Source organism: Panthera onca, chromosome B4 (genome assembly GCF_046562875.1).
Source record: "Panthera onca isolate mPanOnc1 chromosome B4, mPanOnc1 haplotype 2, whole genome shotgun sequence".
In the NCBI taxonomy this organism is placed as follows: Eukaryota; Metazoa; Chordata; class Mammalia; order Carnivora; family Felidae; genus Panthera; species Panthera onca.
Window position 1 is genome coordinate 132,985,782 of NC_138345.1, and position 23,504 is coordinate 133,009,285.

The 23,504-nt window shown below is 40.9% G+C and overlaps 1 protein-coding gene across 15 annotated transcripts in view; it reads left to right on the top strand.

Annotated features, from left to right (window-relative positions):
• Positions 1-23,504, top strand: part of TNRC6B (trinucleotide repeat containing adaptor 6B) — a 249,515-nt gene that overhangs the window by 157,182 nt on the left and 68,829 nt on the right. For 13 of the 15 annotated variants that reach the window (XM_081796270.1, XM_081796269.1, XM_060659480.3 and 10 more), the window contains one exon: positions 20,634-20,721. In XM_081796270.1, the coding sequence (XP_081652396.1) occupies positions 20,634-20,721 (88 nt within the window). Of the gene's footprint in view, positions 1-2,373; positions 4,659-9,222; positions 10,610-20,633; positions 20,722-23,504 lie in introns of those variants that run through there. The other 2 variants (XM_060659492.3, XM_060659491.3) reach the window with 2 other exon arrangements.

A 23,504-nucleotide genomic window follows, 5' to 3' on the forward strand; every position in this document is an offset into this window, starting at 1 on the left:
CTGCCCAAAACCGTCCATACTTTAGGTGTCCTGTGTGTTAGAATTAGATGGTTGCTTGGTGAGTGTGGAGTCCATACAAGGGGTGTTTTAATGGAAGGATTTCAATGGCTAGTGTCCTGAAGTTAAGGTGTCCTGGCCTGTCCGTCTCTCTTTCCATTTTAAAGTGTAGCCAGGAGGCAGGATGACTCATTGCTAATAATTCGGGCACTTTCAGCCCCCAGGAGAAGTAGAGAAAATAAATTTTTGCCCTTTGGAATCTCCCCTGACCACCTCTCTTGTGTGTCGTCACACCATCTCATAGCCCCTCACAGAGGTACAATTAGGGAGCCCCTGAAACCTCCTAGTTGTCATTTGCAGCTTGTGTCTGAGAAGAGTTTTGTTCTACTGTCATGGCTGATCTGGACAGCCTGCGTCTCCGTGTGGGGTGGGCCGTACAGTTTCCTCTGTGCCACACCAAACGCACAGGCGTCAGGAGTAAGGAAGAGGTTTAGAGAGAATGGGGAGCTGACCCAGGGGAAATTTCTTGGCTCTTTGAAGGCCTTGATTGGAGTCAAAGAAAGGGAGGGGATTTGTGCTCCAGCTGTGGGAGCATGTGGGCCAGAGCACAGAGAGGAATGAGGCCTGTCTAGGGATTTGAGGGTTCTCACAGAGGGATCTCCTTTGGTGACCCTGAACAGTGATCTTCTGAACTCAGGGTAGCATCACTGCCTTGACCACTCATTTGACTTCCAGATCCATTTCATATTGCTTATTCAAATCAAATAGATTATTGGAATTTAAAAAAATATCTTTAAGTAATTTCTACACCCAACATTGGGCTCGAACTCACAACCCTGAGATCAAGCGTCGCATGCTCCACCAACCAAGCCAGCCATGTACCACAATTATTAGGTTTTTTTAAATTTAAACTCTTTATTTTGAAATAATTGTAGAATCACATGCTAAATAATATGCTCACATGTTATTGTAAAAATAACATGCTAAAAAAAGGAAGCAGGCGGGGCGCCTGGGTGGCTCAGTCAGTCCAACTTCAGCTCAGGTCATGATCTCCTGGTTCGTGGGTTCAAGCCCTGCATCAGGCTCCGTGCTGACAGCTCGTAGCCTGGAGCCTGCTTCGTGGATTCTGTGTCTTCATCTCTCTCTCTGCCCCTCCTCCATTCATACTCTGTCCCTCTCTCTAAATAAAAAACGTTAAAAAAATTTGTTTTAATTGTAAAAGAAAAAAAAAAGGAAGCAGGCAAACCAAGAAATAGACTCTTAACTATAGAGAACACACGGATAGTCACCAGATGAGAGCTAGATGGGGGAATGGGAGAAATAGGTGATGGGGATTAAGGAGTGCACTCATGACAACCATTGGCTGATGTATGAACTGTTGAATCACTATATCATACACCTGAAACTAACACTACACTGTGTGTTAACTAACTGGAATTTAAATAAAAACTAAAGAAAAAAATGGTTGTAAGAAATAATCTTGTGTATCTTGTCCTGTTTCCCCTGTTGCTAACATCTTGCTGTGTGACCTTGTTTAAAAATTGAATTATCTGGTCAAAAAGAGTATACGGTCATCTTAAAACCACCCAGCTTTCCCTTCTCAGACACATCAGTATTACTCATTTTTTATGTTTCCTTCCAGGGAGTCTCTATTCATACACATATGGTAGCATCAAGTGCACTTCTTTGTATCTTGCTTTTTAAATTTAACAACATACCTTGAAGGTCTATTTTCATTAGTACATAAGAAACTTCCTTTTATATATGCAATTATAATCTAAGCTTGTGTGGATAACCTGTAATTTATTTAACCAATCTCCTAATTGATGGACTGTTTCCAATCTTTTGCCATTACAAACATGTTGCAACGAATATCCTTTACATATATAATTTCCCTCATGTGTAATTACTTTCCTGTGATATGTTCCTAGAAGTGAGGTTGCTGGGTCAAAACCTATGTACACTTTAATTTTGATAGGTCAAATGGTTCTCTCTGAGATTGTACCAGCTTATACTCCAACCAACCCTGTATGTGAATGCCTTTTTCCCTGACACCTTTGAGAGTACAGTGTTTTTACTAAATTTTGTCAGTGACACTTTGGTAAGTGAAAAGTAGTCTCTCAGTATTAGTTTTAATATACTGTTCCCTTGTAAGGAATGTAGTAGATCATCTTTTCATAAGTTTTAGAACTTTTTATCTCCTCTGTGAACTGTTCATTTCCTTCATCCACTTTTCTATTGGATTGTTGGTCTTTTCCTTATTGATTTGTAGAAGCTCTTTCTGGAATCTAGCCTTATGTGCTATAGGTTGCTGATATCTTTTTCTCAACAAATACTAGTTTGTTCTTGGTGGATTTATCATATTAATCGTTTTAAAGTTTTTATATATCTGTATTTTATACAAATATAGCAATTGTTTATGGATTCTGAGTATGTATCTTAGTTAGAAAGTCTTTGGGGGCACATGGCTGATTCAGTTGGTAGAGCGTGCAACTCTTGATCTTGGGACTCCGAGTTCGGGCCCCACATTAGGTGGGGCCTACATTACTTACAATCTTAAGAGAAAAAAAAAAAAGAAAGGCTTTGTTCATTCTAATTCTGAAAAGAAAAATTCACCACAATCTCTTAAAGTGCTTTAGCTGTTCCCTTCCTTCCTTCCTTCCTTCCTTTCTTTACATTTAAATCTTTTCTCTGTCTGGACTTTAGTTTCATTTAAGGTTTGAGGTATGGGTCTAATTTTATAGAGAGTCGGGGTGGCTCCTGAGGACCTTCTCAGAAATGATGACCTCTTTGAATTACCCATAGCGCTTCTCTGGTGCTTTATGCATCATAGTTGCTTGATGTGGAGGAGAAAGAGGACACCAGTGCAGAAGCAGCAGCAGCAACAGCAGCCCATGGGCTGGGTATTGTTATGTGTTTTCCACCCACATTCTCTAATCAGCACAGCTTTTCTTCAAGATAGGTAGCGTACCCCCATTTTATAGATACGAAAACTGACTTAGAGGCCAGATAATTTGCCCAGGTTCCTGCCATTAGTGTCTGAGACCCAAGATACATACAGTTGATTTGAAAATTGCCAGACTCCAAAAGTCTGTGCTCTTTACCAGACAGCCTTGGCAGAAGGCTCTGCTTGTTGTAATTTACCATGCTTGATATGGAATTGTAGGAGGTGGAATCAAAAGAACTTTGAAGAAGTTGTTGGAAACTGAAGGTCCTAAAACACAAAGGAATACAGAACTCTACTGCATGCATCCGTTCACACCCACTCGACTCCACTTACATATAGAAAGTGTAATTCTTCACTATAAGGAGAAGAAAGATCTTGATACCTTAAGAGAAATTTAAGTATTCTCTCAGAGAAATAGGATATTTACACATAGCTATTACTGAGATTATCTATTAAAGATCACAATGGTAGATCATTCTCTAAAAATTTCCCTCCGGTTACGTAAATTAGGTACAAACCTAATTTAATACACCATCTTAAGTGGAGTCAGGCATTCTGTATTTGATCCTGAAAAATTAGACACAGGTCAGTGTTGGCTTGGTTGTTACCAAAATATAAATCCTATTTTAAATTTTGAGTCATTTTTGCACTGGGGTTTAATTTTAGTTGAAAAATTAGGTCACGTAAGTTCATGAGTTAGCTTTACACTTAGTTGGTTACTTATTAACCTTTAACATGCTTATCTTTCAGAAATACACATTTCCTCAAGGTAATTCAGTGATTATCTTTCAGCTTGCTAAATTTAAGTGACAACTGCTAGCACACAAGAACACGACTTTCCATTTTGACTATTCTGAAAATAGAGCACAAATTAAGAGCATTGAGAAGTAGGGTACGACTGTCACCTGTGGAATCCTGAATTCAGAGTTGATTTCCTTCTCTGCTAATTTTCTCAATACCAAGATAAGTGTCACAAATAGCACCCTTTCTCAGAGGATTTCCAGAATTAGAGTAACAGGCACCAGCTTAATAGAATGGTAGTGATGCAGTATAATCAGGAAGCGTATACACTGCCTAGTTCCCTTGCTCTTTGCAGTAGCTACTGTGTGATCTCTGAGGAAAGTTCATGTCTTTTCTAAAATGCTTGTTGTTGTTGTTGTTGTTGTTGTTGTTGTTTTTCTTAAGGCAGAGATCTACAAATGAGTGCAAAAATCACTTTCCTGGGGGGGGCGGGGCTGCATTATGACCACACCCCTAACGCCCTTCCTACCTTGTCAGCATGGGATATACATCAGCCTTAGGCATGGTTAGAGGAGAGGCAAATGTTTCATTGTTTGAATTCTCTTTTGATTCCTTAAAGTTGAGTAATAATGCTCTTGAAAATTTTCATTTAGCCGTATTTCTTATGTGTGCGACGTAGCCATGAGAGAGAAAGTGGTTTGGTCAGTGAGAAAGGAGGGTCCAGAGCCTAAGGATAATGGCTCCCAGTTGAGGGCACACATGATCCAATTCCCTTCCCCTGTTTCAGTGGCAGCAAACCTCCCAGAACCTTCCAGAACCTGCTATACCATCTCCTTTGGGAGTGCACACATGGGATCTGAACCTCAGACCAAGGCTTCCAAGTCAGCATCTTCAAAGATGAGGCCCTGGTGTGGATGGACATGTTTAGAGCATGTGAAGCATTTTGATGTCCTAGCCACTGAGTTAGTCCTTGGTGAGTTTAGATACCACGTACTCTTAACAGTCATATGTCACACTTCAATTGCTTTAAAACTGCCTTTAAAAAAATTTTTTTTAATGATTATGTATTTTTGAAGGAAAGAGAGAGCGTGAGCAAGGGAGGGGCAGAGAGAGAGGGAGACACAGAATCCGAAACGGGCTCCAGGCTCTGAGCCATCAACACAGAGCCCGACGTGGGGCTCAAACTCACAAACCGTGAGATCATGACCTGAGCTGAAGTTGGTCGCTTAACTGACTGAGCCACCCAGGCGCCCCTAAAACTGCCTTTTAATGGAGTGTCAGTTTACTGTAATTTTGGTTGAATTGTTAACAGTCTTACTGATTTCAAAGGTCAGTTACATATTTATTCTTTTAATAATATAATTGTGTTGGACCATGCATGGAAGCAGGCAGAGAAAGGGAAAAACAACATAAAAATAAAAGCACCTAAATGTTTATGAACATAGCCCCACTTATCTGCTGTTAATAAGTTGTCAGGTCTTCTAAACACGTGTGCCTCACAAGTGTGGATTCTGATTGATCCACTTTTCTGCCGAGGAACTCTAGATTATCACTGTTCTGTAGTGAGTAGTTCTTTCCGAAGCCCTTCCTTAGACTCTTCATTTCTCTTTGCTTTCTTTGTTGTTGAATGCCAAGGGCAGAGTGCTTGTCTGGCTTTTGTGGGTTTGTCTGGCCCTTAAGGTTTAAACATGGTTTTTAGGGGCTCCAAGATATAAATATTAGAGTATGTGGTATAGCTCTCGTCATGGTGTTGCCCCTTTGCCTGTTTGGATATTTGTAAAACTACCACTCACTTCAGATGGTCTTTAGGAGCCTGGCCTAAAGTGCTTTCAGGAGTATGTATGGGAAAGTACTTTCAGGAGTAAAACGTGAGATGTTGTTAATAAAGATTTATTCACCAAATTAGCACAGTAAAACCTAGCAGTTCCTTTGAGCGAAGAAGCTAAGCTTAAGGCAAGCAAAACCACAGGAATGGCTGAAAATTGAGCAGATTTGACTCAGAGTTCCCACCTGAACACACCATCATGTGTTACCAATTGAATGAAACTTCAAGCGAAAAATCCAGTGAAGATGCTGGTAGTTTATGGTGATCCAGAATGTTAAGTGAAATGTAAAGGTAAAGGTTTAAAAATTCAGACGTTCGCTCCTCATCAGGGAAATACAAATCAAAACCACACTCAGATATCACCTCACGCCAGTCAGAGTGGCCACAATGAACAAATCAGGAGACTATAGATGCTGGAGAGGATGTGGAGAAACGGGAACCCTCTTGCACTGTTGGTGGGAATGCAAATTGGTGCAGCCGCTCTGGAAAACAGTGTGGAGGTTCCTCAAAAAATTAAAAATAGACCTACCCTATGACCCAGCAATAGCACTGCTAGGAATTTACCCAAGGGATACGGGAGTACTGATGCATAGGGGCACTTGTACCCCAATGTTTATAGCAGCACTCTCAACAATAGCCAAATTATGGAAAGAGCCTAAATGTCCATCAACTGATGAATGGATAAAGAAATTGTGGTTTATATACACAAAGGAGTACTACGTGGCAATGAGAAAGAATGAAATATGGCCTTTTGTAGCAACGTGGATGGAACTGGAGAGTGTGATGCTAAGTGAAATAAGCCATACAGAGAAAGACAGATACCATATGGTTTCACTCTTATGTGGATCCTGAGAAACTTAACAGAAACCCATGGGGGAGGGGAAGGGGAAAAAAAAAAAAAAAAAGAGGTTAGAGTGGGAGAGAGCCAAAGCATAAGAGACTGTTAAAAACTGAGAACAAACTGAGGGTTGATGGGGGGTGGGAGGGAGGGCAGGGTGGGTGATGGGTATTGAGGAGGGCACCTTTTGGGATGAGCACTGGGTGTTGTATGGAAACCAATTTGACAATAAACTTCATATATTGGAAAAAAAATAAAAATAAATAAAAATTCAGACGTTGACTTCCTAAGATTTCTTTTACAGGTGATTTCATTGCATTTAAAAATGAAACTTGATACCCATTCTAGGAATGTTATCCACACAGAAGCTCCAATTTAAAGGTTTCATCTTTTAGGAACAGTGTGCGCACACTGGGTGAAATTTCAACTGATAAAGAGATCTCGCTTATACTGGTGTATCAGTCAGGGTTCTGTCAGGAAAACAGGCCATTCAAGGTATTCCTTGCAGGAAAGATTTTTTTCCCCTTTCTTTTCTTTTTTTATTTTTATTGTAGCCCCTTATTGAGGTATAACTGACATATAATAAACTGCTCATATTTGAAGCGTTCAATATTCGTTCAGTTTTGAGTTACATACAAACGATGATGAATGTATCCTTTGTTCCTCAAAGTCTACTTGTGCCCATTTGTCAATACTCCTTCCTGTCCTTTTCTTCCCCTCCCCAACTCCTCAGTAACCACTGATCTGCTTTGTGTCACAGTAGTTTGTGGGGGTTTTTACAATTTGATACCAATGGAACATACAGTACTTCTTGTCTAGCTTATTTCACTCATCGTAATTTTGAGGTTTCTCCATATTGTGTGTATCAATAGTTCATTCTTATTGCTGAGTCGTACTTCATGGTAGGCGCTACCACTGTTTGTTTATCCATTCATCTACGGATGCCTGTTTGAGTAGTTTATAGTTTTCAGCTATTAGAAAATACTCGTTTACAAAGTCTTTGTATTGGATGTATGCTTTATTTTCTCTAGGGTAAATACCTAGGTGTGGAATGGCTGGATCGGTATGGTAGGTGTCTGTTTAACTTTGTAGAAAACTGCCAAACTATTTTCCAAAGTGATTGTACTATTTTACATTCCCACCACAAGAGTTCCAGTTTCCAAAACCAGGTGCAGTCAGTCTTTTTTTAAATTTGGACATTCTAGTAAGTATGCATATGGTAGCATCTCACAGTAGCTTTAGGGTTTTTTTTGGTTTTGTTTGTTTGTTTTTAATGACTGATGATGTTGAACATCTTCTTATGTGCTTATTTGCCATCTGTAAATTTTCTTTGGTAAAGTGTCTTCTAATCTTTGGCCTCTTTTAAAAATTGTTTATTACCGAGTTTTGAGAGTTCTTAATACAAATGGACATTAAATTCTCGATCAGATAAGTGATTTGCAAGTATTTTTTCCCAGTCTGCAACTCTTTTCATTTTCTTACCATTATCTTCTGTAGAGAAAGAAATTCTTAATTTTATTGAGTCAAATTTTCTTTTATGGACTTTACTTTCAGTGTTGTACCTGTGAAATAATTTGCCTAACCCAAGGTCACAAAAATTTTCTTTCCTACATTTTCTTATAGTTTTTAGGTTTTATATTTAGATCTGTTATTTATTTTGAGTTAATTTTTATATGTAGTGCAAGGTATGGATTGAGGCTCATTTTTTTTTTTTTAACATATGTTCAGTTACTCCACCATGATTTGGTGGAAAGTCTAGCCTTTCTCCACTGAATTGCTTTTGCACCTTTTTTGCAAATCATTTGTCCATATCTCTGTCAGTTTATTTTTGGAATCTATCTTATCCCAGTGAACTTTTTGTCTGTCTTTAGACCCATACCCCACTGTCTTCCTTACTCTACCTTTCTTTTCTTTTTTCTTTTCTTTTCCTTTTCCTTTCCCTTTCCTTTTCCTTTTCTTTCTTTCTCTCTCTCTCTCCCTCCCTCCCTCTCTCCCTCCCTCTCTCTCTCTCTCTCTCCCTCTCTCTCTTTCTTTCCTTCTTTTTTAAGTATTTTTAAATAGTCACTACTCTCAACATGGGGCTCAAACACTCAGTCCTAAGATCAAGAGTCGCATGCTCCACCAACTGCACCAGCCAGGTGCCCCGGTTACTCTACCTTTATAACAAGTGTGGGTGTCAGGTTGTGTGCGTCTTCCAACTTTGCTCTTTTTAGAAGTTGTTGGCTTTTCTGGGTTCTTTGAAGTTTTAAAAGGAGGTTGTCAATGTCTATTGAAAGAAGAATAATAAACACCTTGTGAGATTTTGATAGGGATTGTGTTGAATCTGTAAGTTAATTTGGGGAGAATCTATATCTTAATATTGAGTTTTCTAATCCATAAATATGGTATATGGTATACCTCTTCACCTACTTAGGTATTTAAATTTTTCTCTTCTTTATTATTTATTTTTTATTATTTATTATTTATTATTATTTAAATGTTTTATAGTTTTCAGTGTTGGTCAGACTTATCCCTAAGTATTTCATAAATTTTGATGCCACTGTAAATAGGGTTTTTTAAAATTTCAGTTTCTATAGCGTGCCTGGGTGGCTCAGTCGGTTAAGTGTCCAACTTCGGCTGAGGTCACGATCTTACAGTCCGTGAGTTTGGGCCCCACATCAGACTCTGTGCTGACAGCTTGGAGCCTGGAGCCTGCTTCGGATTCTGTGTCTCCCTCGCTCTGACCCTTCCCCGTTCATGCTCTGTCTCTCTCTGTCTCAAAAATAAATAAACGTTAAAAAAAATTTTTTTAATTCAATTTCTATTGTTTGTTTCTATTATATAGAAATACAGTTGATTTTATATATAGATTCTGTGGCCTAAAACTTTGCTAAAGTCATTTATTAATTCTAGTAGCTTTTTGGGGGGCTGGGGGAGTGTAGAATCCACTGTATTTTCCAAGAAGGAAAGACTTTGAAAGTTAGTCTGGGGGGAAAATTCAGGGAGGCCACTATTATTGTTGAGGAAATTAGAGTGCCACGTCCCTAGGAAAGTAGTGATCTCAGCTGCCTGCAGCTCCATTATGGCTTTAACTAATCAGGAAGCTGCTGTAAAAGTGGAAAGTCCTGTCTGCTGCTGCCTGTGTGTCTGCTCAAAACTTTCCAGAGCACAGTGACTTCTGCCTTCCAAATCTCACGTGGATGTGCCTCACTTCAGCTCATCAACCTAGACAAATGGAGAATGGGCTTCTGAGATATGTAGTTCCAGACCTTTTCCTGAAGTGCAGGGAGGACTAGGGGGTAGCAATGTTAGGTTGATAATCTGGCACAGAGGGCATTAATAGAGGTACACGTAAGGTGCTGCACTCAGTTGTGGAGAAGTGACTTCGTAGTACTGTGGAAAAATAGGGCTGTGAGATGGTTGCAGTTCAGTAAGATGTGATTTCCAAGAAGATACACAGGCTCTTTGAAAGTACTGGCAGTGGTCTATTTTCTGGGATAAGGAAGTGGCAAGGCCTACTTTCATGCTGTCTTGCCCAATAATTGGATGAGTGTACACAAACTGGAACATGTTTAGGGGATTATGACCCCCGTATGAGGGGATAGAAAACCAGATCACCCGGGCAGGATTGGAAGCACCAGGGAATGCCTCAGGGGTGCATGATGGGTGATTACAGATGCCTGGAAAACGTGCTATATGCAGTCTGGGAAGGAGGGCTTAGGACCAGGGGCAGAAGCTGTGAGGAGACCACTTCCAAGGCAGTGTATAAAGCACTCTTGCACAGCTGGGCTAAGGTCGAATAGCAGGTCTGAAGATTCCTTTGTTCAAGATCACCTTCAGGAAGAGTGGTTTCAAATTAGATGTTCTTCCTTAGGCTCATTGGATACAACTTTTGCTACATGGACTTTCTGAAAGTGAAAACAAGTTCTTTAAATATATTATCTTTATTTGGTTTGAATAATTCTAAATAAGCCCATTCCTTATTGCATCTCAAGATACAGAAAGTGGGAATTTGTGAGAAGCTTAGAGACAGAGGCTGTGTGCAAAAGTCTTATTGGTTCTGACACTCGCATTCTTTTACATGTTGACATCTCTGAAATCTGTGTCCGTACATTTGCCGTCATCCAGATTTTTTTTTTTTTTTTTTTTTTTTTTGCAGGTACATACGTGGCACTACGTGAGTTGTTTAATTGCATTTTAATAGGTCTTTGTAAAGATTATGCTGTAATTTGGCACTGAAACACAGATGGGAATAACAAGGCATAGGCTTGATAGTAATGAGGTTAGTATTTATCCTTGGAGAAATGACTGCAATTTCGTATTTTCTTGGAAAGCAACAACCAAAGGCGTTATGCTTGTGCTGTTCAGAGTAAAGTCCAGGGACCAGCAGCTTGTTAGAAATGGAGAATCGTAGTTTACAACCCACACCTACTAAATGACAATCTGTGTGTATGTTCCCATTAAAGTTTGAGAAATATTGCTTTACATAACCTCATATAGGAAGATAACCCATTTGTACAAGGAGCTGTGTTAAATTTTGTTGCTGGCATACAAAAGAATTGCCTGTCACATGTCACATGATGCATTTGAAGACAGGAGAGATTCCTATATCCCTCTAAATGGAAAGTGCATTTACCTTAATTTTTCTAGGTTTAATGTTACCATTTTCTTCCCATGAGCCACTCAGTGTTAGAATGATTTTTATGCCTCAGTGCTGTTTGGTTTTGTCTACTAATTTAATATCATGTGTAAATTACATTAGCATCCCATTAAACTCTCTCAGTCAGAACCAGCAAATGAAAAAATGTTAACAAATCCAATACAGATATTTGGAGTACCCTAGTATGTAATTTCCTCTGCCTGAATGGATATATTCCAATATGCTTTCTTTTTGTGTGCATTTTTAATTAAAACACTAAATGCATACTTCGAACACTTCGTTTGACTCTTTCCGTGGCACTTTTTTTGTTAATTTTTTTCACTCTAGATACGCACGTGGTATCATTAATCCTTAATTGGTTCTGGTTGTTAATGGTTTGGGGTCTAGTTATTTTCTTACTGTTTTATAAATTGCCAAGATTACCATTTGTCTTTTTAAGGAAGTAAACGTCCATACAAACCACATATATTAGACATACTTTGGAAAGCTCTGTATAAATCTGTGTTAGAGCTCTCAGGGTGCAGACCTCAGAATTCACTCCTGCAGGTGCCAGGGGTTTGTTCAATGGTGACGCTATCTCACTGATCCTTGGGAACCACACGTTGGAACTGGGGAGGGCCCCATGGGCACATCTTCGTCTTCCTGCACGTTCAGGAAACCGTTACTACAGGTGTGGCCTCTGCTCCCTGAGAAGATCTGTGCCCTGTACCCTGTCGGTTCCCTGCTAAAGTCACACACAACACACTTTATTGGCAGAACATAAATCACATCTCAGTCTCCAGTTGTGAGGGAAACAGACTCAAGGGAACTTGGAACTGGTGTTGACTGAGCCACTTGCACGTACCCGCCACGAAGTCAAACAGGAGCCTATATTACTATTCTATCACTAAAATTCTCAGTGAAAGAACCATATGGTGAATTATGTGGTAGGGGAACACTTTATTTTTTTTTTAACTTTTTTTTTTTTTTTAATGTTTTATTATCTTCTTCTGGGAGAGAGAGAGACAGAGCGTGAGCAGGGGAGGGGCAGAGAGAGAGAGGGAGACATAGAATCTGAAGCAGGATCCAGGCTCTGAGCTGTTAGTACGGAGCCTGATGCAGGGCTTGAACCCGCAGACCACGAGATCATGACCTGAGCCAAAGTCAGATGCTCAACTGACTGAGTCACCCAGGAGCCCCGGCAGGGGAACACTTTAAATACCCCTATGGTATCATATTTATCATGTATCTAATGTACTTAATGTACTTGATTGATAAAACTATAACGACTTGAACATATTAGGGTGAATTGTAGACTGTAGAATATTTTTGGAAATGCAATTCTGTGGATGTCAGGACTAAACAATTTCTGAAATTCCTTTTGACTCTTACATGACTTTCATAAAGAGCTCTTTACAAATGGTTTAAAATAGAAGTCCTTGGAAAAATTTTTAAACAGATGAGTCAATGTTGAAGCTTTTTTTTCAATTAAAATTTTAACTGAGATAATTGTAGGTTCACATGCAGTTGTAAGAAATAACACATAGAGATTCCAAGTGCCCTCTGCGCAGTTTCCCGATAAGTAGTTTCTTGCAGATCTAAAGTGTAGTATCACAACCGAGATACTAACATTGATACAACTCACCGATCTGACTGAGATTTCCCCGTTTTACTTGTACCAGTTTGTGTATATTCTGTTTAGTTGTCTGTAATCTTACCACAGGTAGGTTCGTGTATTCACCGTGACTATGAAGATACAGAACAGTTCCATTACCACAGGGATCACTAGTGTAACCACACCTGTGGGACTCCACTTCACCCTCCTTGCAGCCCCCTGACAACCACTGTCATTTCAGAAATATTATAGAGGTGGAATCATACAGTATGTAACCTTTGGGATTGGCTTTTGTCACTTAGCATCGTTCCCTGGAGACTCATCCAGGTTGTTGCTGTATTAAGAGTTGGGTTTTTTTACAGTATTCGTTTGCTTCTGGCATGTTTCTCATGCTAGGTGGATCTGTTGTATAAGTTCACATCTGTCTGCCTCAGTTGTGTGGAGTTGGTTATGAACTGGGACCAGAAGTGCCCCACACTTATTGACCACAGAGCGTCGAGGATAGGTCTCGATGCTCTTTGATGGGGCAGTTATCCAGACCCTAAAGAAAAAGAAGATGCTCTTTATTTCTGGAGACATTTTCCTGTCAAGTTGAGACCTGGGTGTTTATCTGAATTGAAATTCTTATCATCTTTCCACTCGGTTCAGCACATTGGTGGTTACTGCTTTCAAGTATGAAATTTTGAATGTATGAAGCATGATGGGCTTGGGCGCATGAATTCAGGAACCACTGGTCATGATTCTAGTTGTGGAAAAAAGATGACAAGGCAGAAGATTCTAGTTCGTGGGAAAAAAAGTCGTTCTCTTACCTGGATTGTAAGAGGTCATGAATTCACATGCCCAAGGTCTGGTCCTTTCAAAACACCAAAGAAACTGCAGGCTGTCCACAGAGTACCCAGAGTGCTGGTAAACATGGAGGTCAGAGCGTGAAGAACACAGGTTCCTGCCCTGACAGTGTCATCTGGGCTGTGAAGGGTGGGAGATACAGCCGTCTGAAAAAGTCGAATGGAGTCCTGGGAAGACCAGCAGCACAGCATCTTGTTTGCTGCTGAATTCTCAGTCTCTAGCACAGTGCTTGGCATCAAGGAGTCCATGAATGAATGAGTGGATGGATGGATGAATGAATGAGGTGGAAGGGAAACTTTTAAGAAAGAGTGCCCCATTCTTTGGTGTGAGTGAGGGATATTAAATATAAGCCCAGAAAGCTCTGAAGAGCGTGTGTGGGTATTTGCTAGGAGGGGAGAGGGAAGAGAAGGAGGGGGATTCTCCCCCCACCCCCCAAAATGAATAAAGCCTTAAACTCACACTATGTACTTCCCCGTCTCATGGCCCTTCTACTTACTCTGCCTGGTTCGTCACTCCCCTCCAGATAATTTTCTTCATTTAGGTTCACTCACTGCCTGAGAGAGGCCTTCTGTGAACACTGTGTAAATTAGCCCACTCATCCTTTGCCTCAGTCCTCTCTAGCCTCTTCCCCGGCTTAATTTTCTTCCTGGCATTGTGTATGTGTCCATCTCCCATCTAGAACGTCAGCTCCCCGAGGGCAGGGCCTGTCTCTTGTCCGCTGTTAAACCCCCAGTGCCTGGCACTAGTAATTCAGTGTATGTTAAGTGATTTGATTCGTTGTTTTGAGGCTGTTCTTTTGAACACGTGTTCCTGGGAAGGGATAGAAAAGTTGCCCTCACTCTGTAATCATGCATTTGGGTAACATTTGCATGGAGGGCCTGCTGTGTCCCTGGTATTTGTGCGTGGTGCGTAAGATGAGTAAGGTCGGCTCCCTGCATTCAGAGACCTCTTCGGTAGCAAATGCTCACTTTTCTCAGTGTGATGGGCAGTTTGAAGGAGGCATGCCAGCTGTCTGTGAGGACAGAAGCCACAGCTCTCGAAATGTTGACACCTGAGAGGAGAGGTAGGCTTTTGTTTTTGTTTTTTTTTTTATGTTTATTATTTTTGAGAGAGACAGAGACAGACAGAGAGCAAGCTGGGAAGGGGCAGAGAGAGAGGGAGACACAGAATCGGAAGCAGGCTCCAGGCTCTGAGCTGTCAGCACAGAGCCCGACGCGGGGCTCGAACTGAACAGACCGTGAGATCATGACCTGAGCTGTAGTCGGCCGCCCAACCGACTGAGCCACCCAGGCGCCCCAGGAGAGGTAAGCTTTTTGACTGATGGGGAAAACAAGAGATTTTGCAAGTGTTGGTCTTTATTCAGTGATGAGAAGATAGGTCCCAGTTAATTTGAAAACTGTTCATTCCAAGGAGGGCCCCTGCTACCCCTCCGACCTCACCCGTCGCTTTCTCCCTTCCTCCCTCTGCTCCAGCCTCCTTGCTGTTCTTCACACCTCGTCTCGTAATGCTGTCTCCCAGGTATCCACAGAAGCCCTCACTTCAGTGGAACTCAGGCCACTTTATCAGAGAGGCCTTTCCTACCCGTGTTATGTAAGATGCTACTCTCTTCCCTGTCAGCTGTCTCCATCATACGTATATTTTTGTTGTATATTTTGTTTGTGTCCTGTCTCCCCCACTGGAACGGGAGCCCCCCCGAGAGCTGGGGTGTGGTTTTGTTTCTGCTGTATCCCCAGTGCTGAGAAAAGTGTCCGCTCGTGTTAGGCACCCAGTAGCGGTCTGTTAGGGAACAGATTGGTCTCTGGGCATCCTGGTAGAGGAGAGGTGAGACACAGACTAGCCCCAGGCCAATCTCGGTTTCCCAGAGCCAAGTTCGAGGCCACCCTGCTACAGGGAAGTCCTTTCACGTGGTCTGAGGCTGCTGGTGACTGACAGCAACCGACACCTCAAGGGCCCGGCGACAAGCCAGGGCAGTGGTTGCGGGGGTGTCCAGAGGAGGGCACATTTCCTATGAATTGGAGTTGTTCAGGGAGCTCCAGTGGATGGATATGACGCCAGGACTCGACAACAGGATAAGAGGTATGATTGGGCCACAGAAAGGAGGAAAGTTTTTCTGTCAGATACGCGGAATAGATGCGGAAAGATGTGGAAGTTGGAACTGCAGTGTGCGTGGCCTTGAATGTGAGCTCTGGGGAGTTGCCCAGATGGCACCGTCCTTAACTTGCCCTGTGTGGTGGTCCTAGACACTCCGGAGCTTTTGAATGTGTGATGCAACAGGTTTTTGGTAATGTCAGCACCACTGCTCTTCAGTGTTCTGAACTTGTGAGCAGGACAGGAGTCCTCTTCTGCCTCGCTTAGGTGAATATTGGGTATTTTCCCCTTTATTCAAGTATTGCCTTTCTAAAAAAAAGTTATTTCTACTTCTTTCAATTAATGGTTATTGTAGAAAAAGAAAGAAAGAAGGCAACTGTTGTTTTATCTTCACCTTAGACATTCTTGAAAGAAGTTTTGGCTTTTTACTATTCTAGATTTATTCTAGATTTCAGTGTTTGCACTAGCATCTGGCTGTGTATTTAGGGCTGAGGGAGAATATGAATGATTTCTTCTCCTTTCAGACTTGGAAGTAGTTGATAGTTAAGTGGGAACAAGCTAGTCACCTGACGCTTGTATTTGCTGGATGGGAGGTTTGATTTTTGAGGTGTAAATACCTTTTACAGTGTAGGCTTAAACACGAGAATTTAGAGCAACGGTTCTCTCCCCAGAGTTTTTTTTTTTTTTAAGTTTATTTATTTTTGAGAGACAGAGAGAGAGCGAGAGCACAAGTGAGGGAGGGGCAGAGAGAGAGGGAGACACAGAAGCAGGCTCCAGGCTCTGAGCTGTCAGCGTAGGGCCTGACGCAGGGCTCAAACCCACGAACTATGAGATCATGACCTGAGCTGAAGTCAGACGCTTAACTGACTGAGCCACCCAGGCACCCCCTTCCCCAGAGATTTCAACGTAGTGGGTCTGGGGTGCTACCCTGGTAATGGTTTTGTTGATTTTGGTGGGGGATGGGGGGACAATCTTGAACTTAGAGAAAAGTTGCAAGTATGTTAAAAACAACAACACTTTTCCTGAATCATTTAGGAAAAATTACTATCCCATTGTCCCACCACCTGCATCCCTTTCCCCTATACTTTAGTGTATTTAAAAAAAAAAAAAACAAGAACATTCCCCTGTATATAACCACAATAACAACCATCAAAACAAAACAAAACACTGATACATTACTACCATTTAATCTGTAGCCCCTACTCAGGATTTGATACCCCAGTAATGGCCTTTATAGCAAAAGGATCACACTTTGCATTTGGTTATTATGTCTCGTTGGTCTCCTTCCGTTTCCTTGATTCAGTGATCTTGAAACTTTTGAAGATTGCAGAACAATTATTTGGCAAAATGCCTCTCAACTTGAGGTTCCCTGACATTTCATCATGATGATATTCAGGTTGTACATATTTGAAAAGAATATCATAGAAGAAATTCTGTGTTCTCAGAGTATCTAATCATGTAACTCATGATTTCAATTTATTCCATTATGATGATGTTCATGTATTTTACTTGATTAAGGTGATGTCTGCCAGGCTTCTCCTCTGTGTAATTATTCTTTTCTCCTTTTTGATTAATAAGTATTTTTACGGGGAGACACTTTCAAACTATGTGAATATTCCACTCCTTTCACCTTTAACTTATATACTTATTTCTATCTGGATGAACTCATGTTTTCCTGTTGTATACAATGACTTAAGATTTCTTACCGTCATTATCTTTATGCTCATATTGCCCCAGGTTTAGCTTGTAGGAACCCCTTCACATTGGTATCTGCAAGCATTTGACATGCCACATCATTTGTTGAACTTTTCCTTGCTTCTGGGCAACAAACATTCCTCTTTGATTTTGTACTTTCTTCTAGCCCCAAATTAGCTTTTTTTGAAAAAGAACTCTAGTTCTTTTAGTTAAGAATGGTATTTAGAAGCCAGAGTCTGGGTACTAGTTGTGTTCATTGCTATTTGGGTTGTTTGTTCCCAAGCCCTCTCGGTAATAGAGCTAAGGAGAGAGAGAGAGAGAGAGAGAGAGAGAGAGAGAGAGAGAGAAAACGCACGCGCATGTGCTTGCATACATGAAGGAATATACACACATGTGGGCTCACAAAATTATATCCATGTTTATTGTTATGTCTGTCTCTATATATTAAAAACCATGAGTTGATGCCAATAGCTAATTCTGATCCAGGCCCACAGGACTCTTTTGAGACTTTTCCCTTTCCATTTTGGTAACTACCTTTTTCAACAGTGATAAACCTGATTGTCATCATCATTAATATATTTATTTATTGATCAATCCCTCTGTATGTAACCATTACCTTCCCCACGTGGGTACCTGCTTTGCTTTCTTGGGCTCTGGTTCAGCATGGGGATATTTTAAAGCTCCCCAAAGATGCTAATGTGCAGCCAAGATCGAGCACAACTGATTTAGAAGAAAGATGAACTTGGGGTGTCTAGATGGTTCAGTCAGTTGAGTGTCCCACTTCGGCTCAGGTCATGACCTCGCAGTTCGTGAGTTCAAGCCCCACGTCAAGCCCTGTGCTGACATCTCAGAGCCTGGAGCTTGCTTTAGATTCTGTGTCTCTTTCTCTCTCTGCCCCTCCCCTCCCATGCTCTGTGTCTCTCTCTCTCAAAAATAAACATTTAAAAGGAAGAAGAAAGGTGAACTCTGTACTTTTTGATTCATTATTAAATGAATAGCAGGTTTGTAAGTCAGGTTTGGTTTGGGAAAATAAATTGTTCCTAAGGAAGTGAAATCTAAAGAGAAAACTCAATTCTACCAATATAAGCAGTAAAAGATCAGGGTGAAAGCACAGCCTGTCTCCTGGAAAGCTTTGAAAAATATTTGTTTTGGAAATAAATCTGCTTGTAGTGAACATGAATTTCAGTTCCTTTCTCTGAATTACCTGTTTATAGGAAAAAATACTTGAAAAGGTTAGTTGTTTTTAAGAATGTGTTTCATTAAAGACTTACTTTTTTTTTTTACATTGCATTTTTAAAATAAACTTTGTAGAATAGACCTAGAAATTGCAATTTATTGCTTTTTAGAGCATCGAATATTTAACCAGATTTTTAGACTGTGGTTGCTCTTTTTCTGTAGTCTGTTGCACTGTAAAATATAGGCACCAAGTCACAGTAACTGGGTCATGAGGAACGCCATCTTCTTCCACTTGGAGCCAGAGGAAGCAAGAGGCTCCGGGAGCCAAATACAACAGGATCTGTGGCCAGCCTACCTTAGATGGTCAACATCCATCTTGCCAATTTTCATAAAGCCGTGTTCTTAAAGTAGTGCAGTGCTGTAAGTGGATTTTCACCAAGAGCTTCACCCTGAGACTGATGTGCACACATTCTGACTCCAGAGAAATCCAGTATTCAACCTAAGGGAATTAAAATAAAATCTCTTCCTTGTTTGTGTTTTTATTTTTATTTTTTTTAATGTTTATTTATTTTTGAGAGAGCGTGAGCAGGGGAGGGGCAGAGAGAGAGGGAAACGAAACAGAGGATCTGAAGCAGGCTCTGCAGCAGCAAGCCCCATGCAGGGCTCGAACTCACGAACCACGAGATCATGACCTGAGCTGAAGTCGGATGCTTAACCGATGGAGCCACGCAGGCGCCCCCTTGGTTATATTTTTAAAGTTTTCATTGAAGTTACCTTCGGAGTGTGAATTGTGCACATTAGGATTTTGTATATTTATGCCAGAGGCACAGAAGGAGAAAGGCCAATATTTGTCAATGTGAACAGAACCACAGAAAGCTCGATACATGGGTAAAACACCTGTTTTGTTGTCGTTGTTGTTTAGTTCTTGTTTTCTATAAATAAAGCATTACTTATCTGTTGACGAGAGCCAACTTCATTGTTGGTCCTCAGTTCCTTTGTACAGGCTGAGTGGTTACATTCCCCAAAAGTGATTTCTTCCAGAACCGTCCCTGTGATTTTTGCCACGTCCGCAAACCATGAGTTTGATGTGTTGGGTCACCTAAAATCACAAGTATCTGTTCAGTATTTGGGGGCACTGGGAACTAGAGCTCTGAGTCTCCTTCCAGCTCTGAAATTCAGGACGCGTGGCATCAGGATTTCCTGCCTTGAGCTCTGAAGTAACAGCAGTAGTTTTGCAATGCATTCTTCCTATTTGATACATAGAGAGTGCAAGTTGGCAGCTTCCTATATGCATTATATTCAAATATATATTAGAATGTTCCATAAGAGAATAAGTATTACTTTCTGAACGTACTTTTCAGATGTGAGGCTTTACATTATATTAATTTCTTAACATTCCAGCACATTTCTTTAACTGGAATCTTTAGTATTACGTATGACTTTTGTTCTAATTGAGGGCAGCAAAACCTGGTTGTCTCAATTCAGGTGTTCAGCAAGATGCAACTGTGAAGTCACTTGGTGAGGAATACATAGGACACATGGTACCTGCCTTAAAAACACAAGTAGAGAACATGTAAAACATACAATATTAATAATGTAGAAGAAAAATACAGAATATAGAACATAGGATTTTATAGTCACCGTTCTGATGATGTCAGGGGAGAATACCTAAATTGTGATAGATATTTGTGTACCATAAGTGAATTTATATATTCTGTATTATTTGTGAAGAATTTTTGCCTTTCATAAAATATATTCCTTTTTCTTTGACATTATTAATGCTGTATTTTATGTGTTTTCTACTTGTACTTTTAAGACCAAGTACTAAGAGTTCTATAAATCTATGGAATCTAGGAATATCTCCAGAACCAACTGGATGTTACCACATTCAAATCCGGGTTTTTGCTGAGTGGAAATACGTGTGTGTGTGTGTGTGTGTGTGTGTGTGTGTGTGTGTGTGTGTGTGTGTATGTGTGTGTTCTTTTAGGAGGATATTGTAAAGCTCGCTTTAATGGGCTTCTTTGAAACCAAACTTGAAGCCCTACTTTGCAGAAAAGATAACAAACCAAAATATGGGGATAACTGAATGTGGTGAGTTTTATGCATCCTCTTAGTTTAAGTAAAATACCGTGTTATGCTCAGTCACAGAGATGGCATATTTTGCATACCGTCTATAAGCATTGAATTTGCTACACAAATAGACTGTGAATATAAATGTTAACCTTCTGTGTGACATTACTTTAACAGAGAGAAGGAGCAAGAAAGGGAAGAACAGTTAATGGAAGACAAGAAAAGGAAGAAAGAGGATAAAAAGAAAAAAGAAGCCACTCAGAAGGTGAGTTTAATGACTTAAGTCTGTCTTTACATCCACCAAGCATCTAGAATAAGTAACTGCCTTGGGTGGGATACCTGACATCTTAAAAATGCTGCTTTGTTCACTTGGAAGTTTTACGATTAGAAAGTGGGAGTTAAAGACGTACATTTGTCACCACAGAATACTCAATAATGCTGCAGCTGATTTAATGAGAACACCAATATACAGTATGAAGAAAGGCAAGTGAGTCCCCGCCACTTAAATTCTTGTCGAATGTCCTTAGTCGTATCACAGTTAATCTCCATTTTCTTAGGTCAGCTTATAAACTAGCTTTTCAAGTGTCTCTGTAGTTCACCCCAGTGTTCTCCTTTTGGTTCCTCTCCAGCATGGTCATCTGTACAAGACCACCTTCTGATAATTCCATAAAGAAACCTCCCTCACAGGCCAGTGGGCCTGCTTAAAGCTTTGGGGGAGATGGTATTGTGTGGCTTTGAGGAGCTTGCTTAGGGAAGGAGAGAGGCTAAAAGGAAAAGACCTACATCTCACTGCTGCCAACTGACAGGTCTTAGTTGACATGCTTGACCCAGGGTGCTGTCCTCTGCTTCAGTGTCTGTCCTGCAGGCCCCGCCCTTGTCTAATCTTATTTCCCCCACCTTCCCATTCTTTAGCATTGCCTGACTTGGGCTCTGGTTCGGCAGGCCTGCTTTTGTGCCATTTTTTTTTTTTTTAACGTTTATTTATTATTAAAAAAGAGAGACAGAGACAGAGACAGAGCGTGAGCAGGGCAGGGGCAGAGAGAGGAGGAGACACAGAATCCGAAGCAGGCTCCAGGCTCTGAGCTGTCAGCACAGAGCCTGATGCGGGGCTCGAACTCACAGACCACAAGATCATGACCTGTGTTGAAGTCGGACACTCAATCGACTGAGCCACCCAGGTGACTTTTGTGCCATTTTTGGAGGTAAAGTGATTTGCCTCCAGTTCTTGTTACCACTACACAGAACACTTGGGAAGCAGGACATTGCTGTGGGGCAGGTTCGAGGGTCCTGCTACAGTGGCAGGTTATTGAAGCTCAGTTTAGGGAGGTAGAAACCGTTACAGGGTTCAGAGGGAACTCTAGATTTAGAACAGACTCAAGGCAGACAGTTGGACACAAACCGATGTAGGCTTTAAAGGACACCAGAAGTTTTCCCAGCATTCTGGGCTATAGCGTATATTCCCATAATTCAGTTTTCTGAACTTTTGAACTAGATCATTTATAAGTCCCAGCCTAAAGAAATCATACTGGAAATATTTTCTGAATTGAATTGCATGTGACCCTGCCACATTAAACATACAGACTGTAATTTTATCTTTCCTTCATGACTTAATTATAAGTAATACTCGTTATTGTTTGGTGTTATAATAGACTGCTGTGTGCACTCTTTAAAGTCTTGTCTTTAATTGTGCTTCTGTTTCTATTCATAGTGGTGTGCTCACCATCTCACCCTCATGCTCTCAGGGTACCTACTTCTAATGTGTTGCTTCTAATCTGAGCTTGTTAGAATTGTCTACAATGTCAGTAAAGAGTCTGAATAAAGACGCCAGAGGACAACCCAGAGGCCTTTTTCAAACTTACTTCCCTTTAAGGACACAGCCCCATTTCACATTTCGAGGTTGCGATAAGCAGGTCCACCAGCTATATAGGGTGTTACCAGAATGGTAGAGAGTGAACCTCAGCAAAGGCTTTCTTTCCTCTAGGGCATTTACATTTCGTCAACTAAGTTAGTATAAGAATTGGGTTTTACAGTCCGTATGAATGTATGATTCATAGGCTGGACCTTGGTAAACTTGAGTGAAGGCTGGTAACAAGAAGATACCAAATGGAGGGATTATTTCAGGCACTAGACAGTCTATATTCTTCACTTAGGTAACAGTGTTTCTCAACTGGAAAATATCAGTATCTGGGAGTGATTTATAATATATGCATCTGTAAACTTTTGCTGTGGATCCCACTAGTAGAAAAATGATTTGAAATACAAGATGGTGTGGGTTTACTCAAGAGCAAATTGGGATTGGGGGCACCTGGGTGGCTCAGTCGGTTAAGCGTCTGACTATTGGTTTCAGCTCAGGTCATGATCTCACGGTTTGTGAGTTCAAGTCCTGATCAGCACAGAGTCTGCTTGGGATTCTCTCTCCCTCTGCCCCTCTCCACTCTGTCTCTGTCTCTTTCTCTCTCTCAAAAATAAATAAACATTAAAAGGTAAAAAATAAAAATGTAATGTTTATTTATTTTTAGGAGAGGGAGAGAGTAGGGGAGGGGCAGAGGGAGAGGGTAACAGAGGATCTGTAGTGGTCTCTGCACTCACAACACAGAGCCCGACGCAGGGCTCTAACTCACAGACCGCTAGATCGTGACCTGAGCTGAAGTCAGATGTTTAACCAACTGAACCACCCAAGTGCCCCTAAAAATATACAGCTGGACAATCTCCCTCTGTACTTACATCTGCATTAAGAACTGGTTCAGAAGTTGTGGCAAAGAGGAAAATCACCATAACTAAAATTTCAATTGGTTAGTTGTGAACAATGAAAATCCAATCATTTTTGTTCAGAAATGTTCTAGATTGGCTGTCACAAGATCCAGGCCAACATGTGGCCTTGGATATTGTTTTATCAGACTGAACCGTCGTGTAATTTCAGAGTTAAGTTCTGATTTAGCAGTTTTAAGGAAGAGTACAAAGCTTACCATGTGATTGTCTTCGTGGTTTCCAACCTTATTGTAGAGACAGCGCCTCAACTAGGAGGCATAAAATGTGCTATGATGCAAA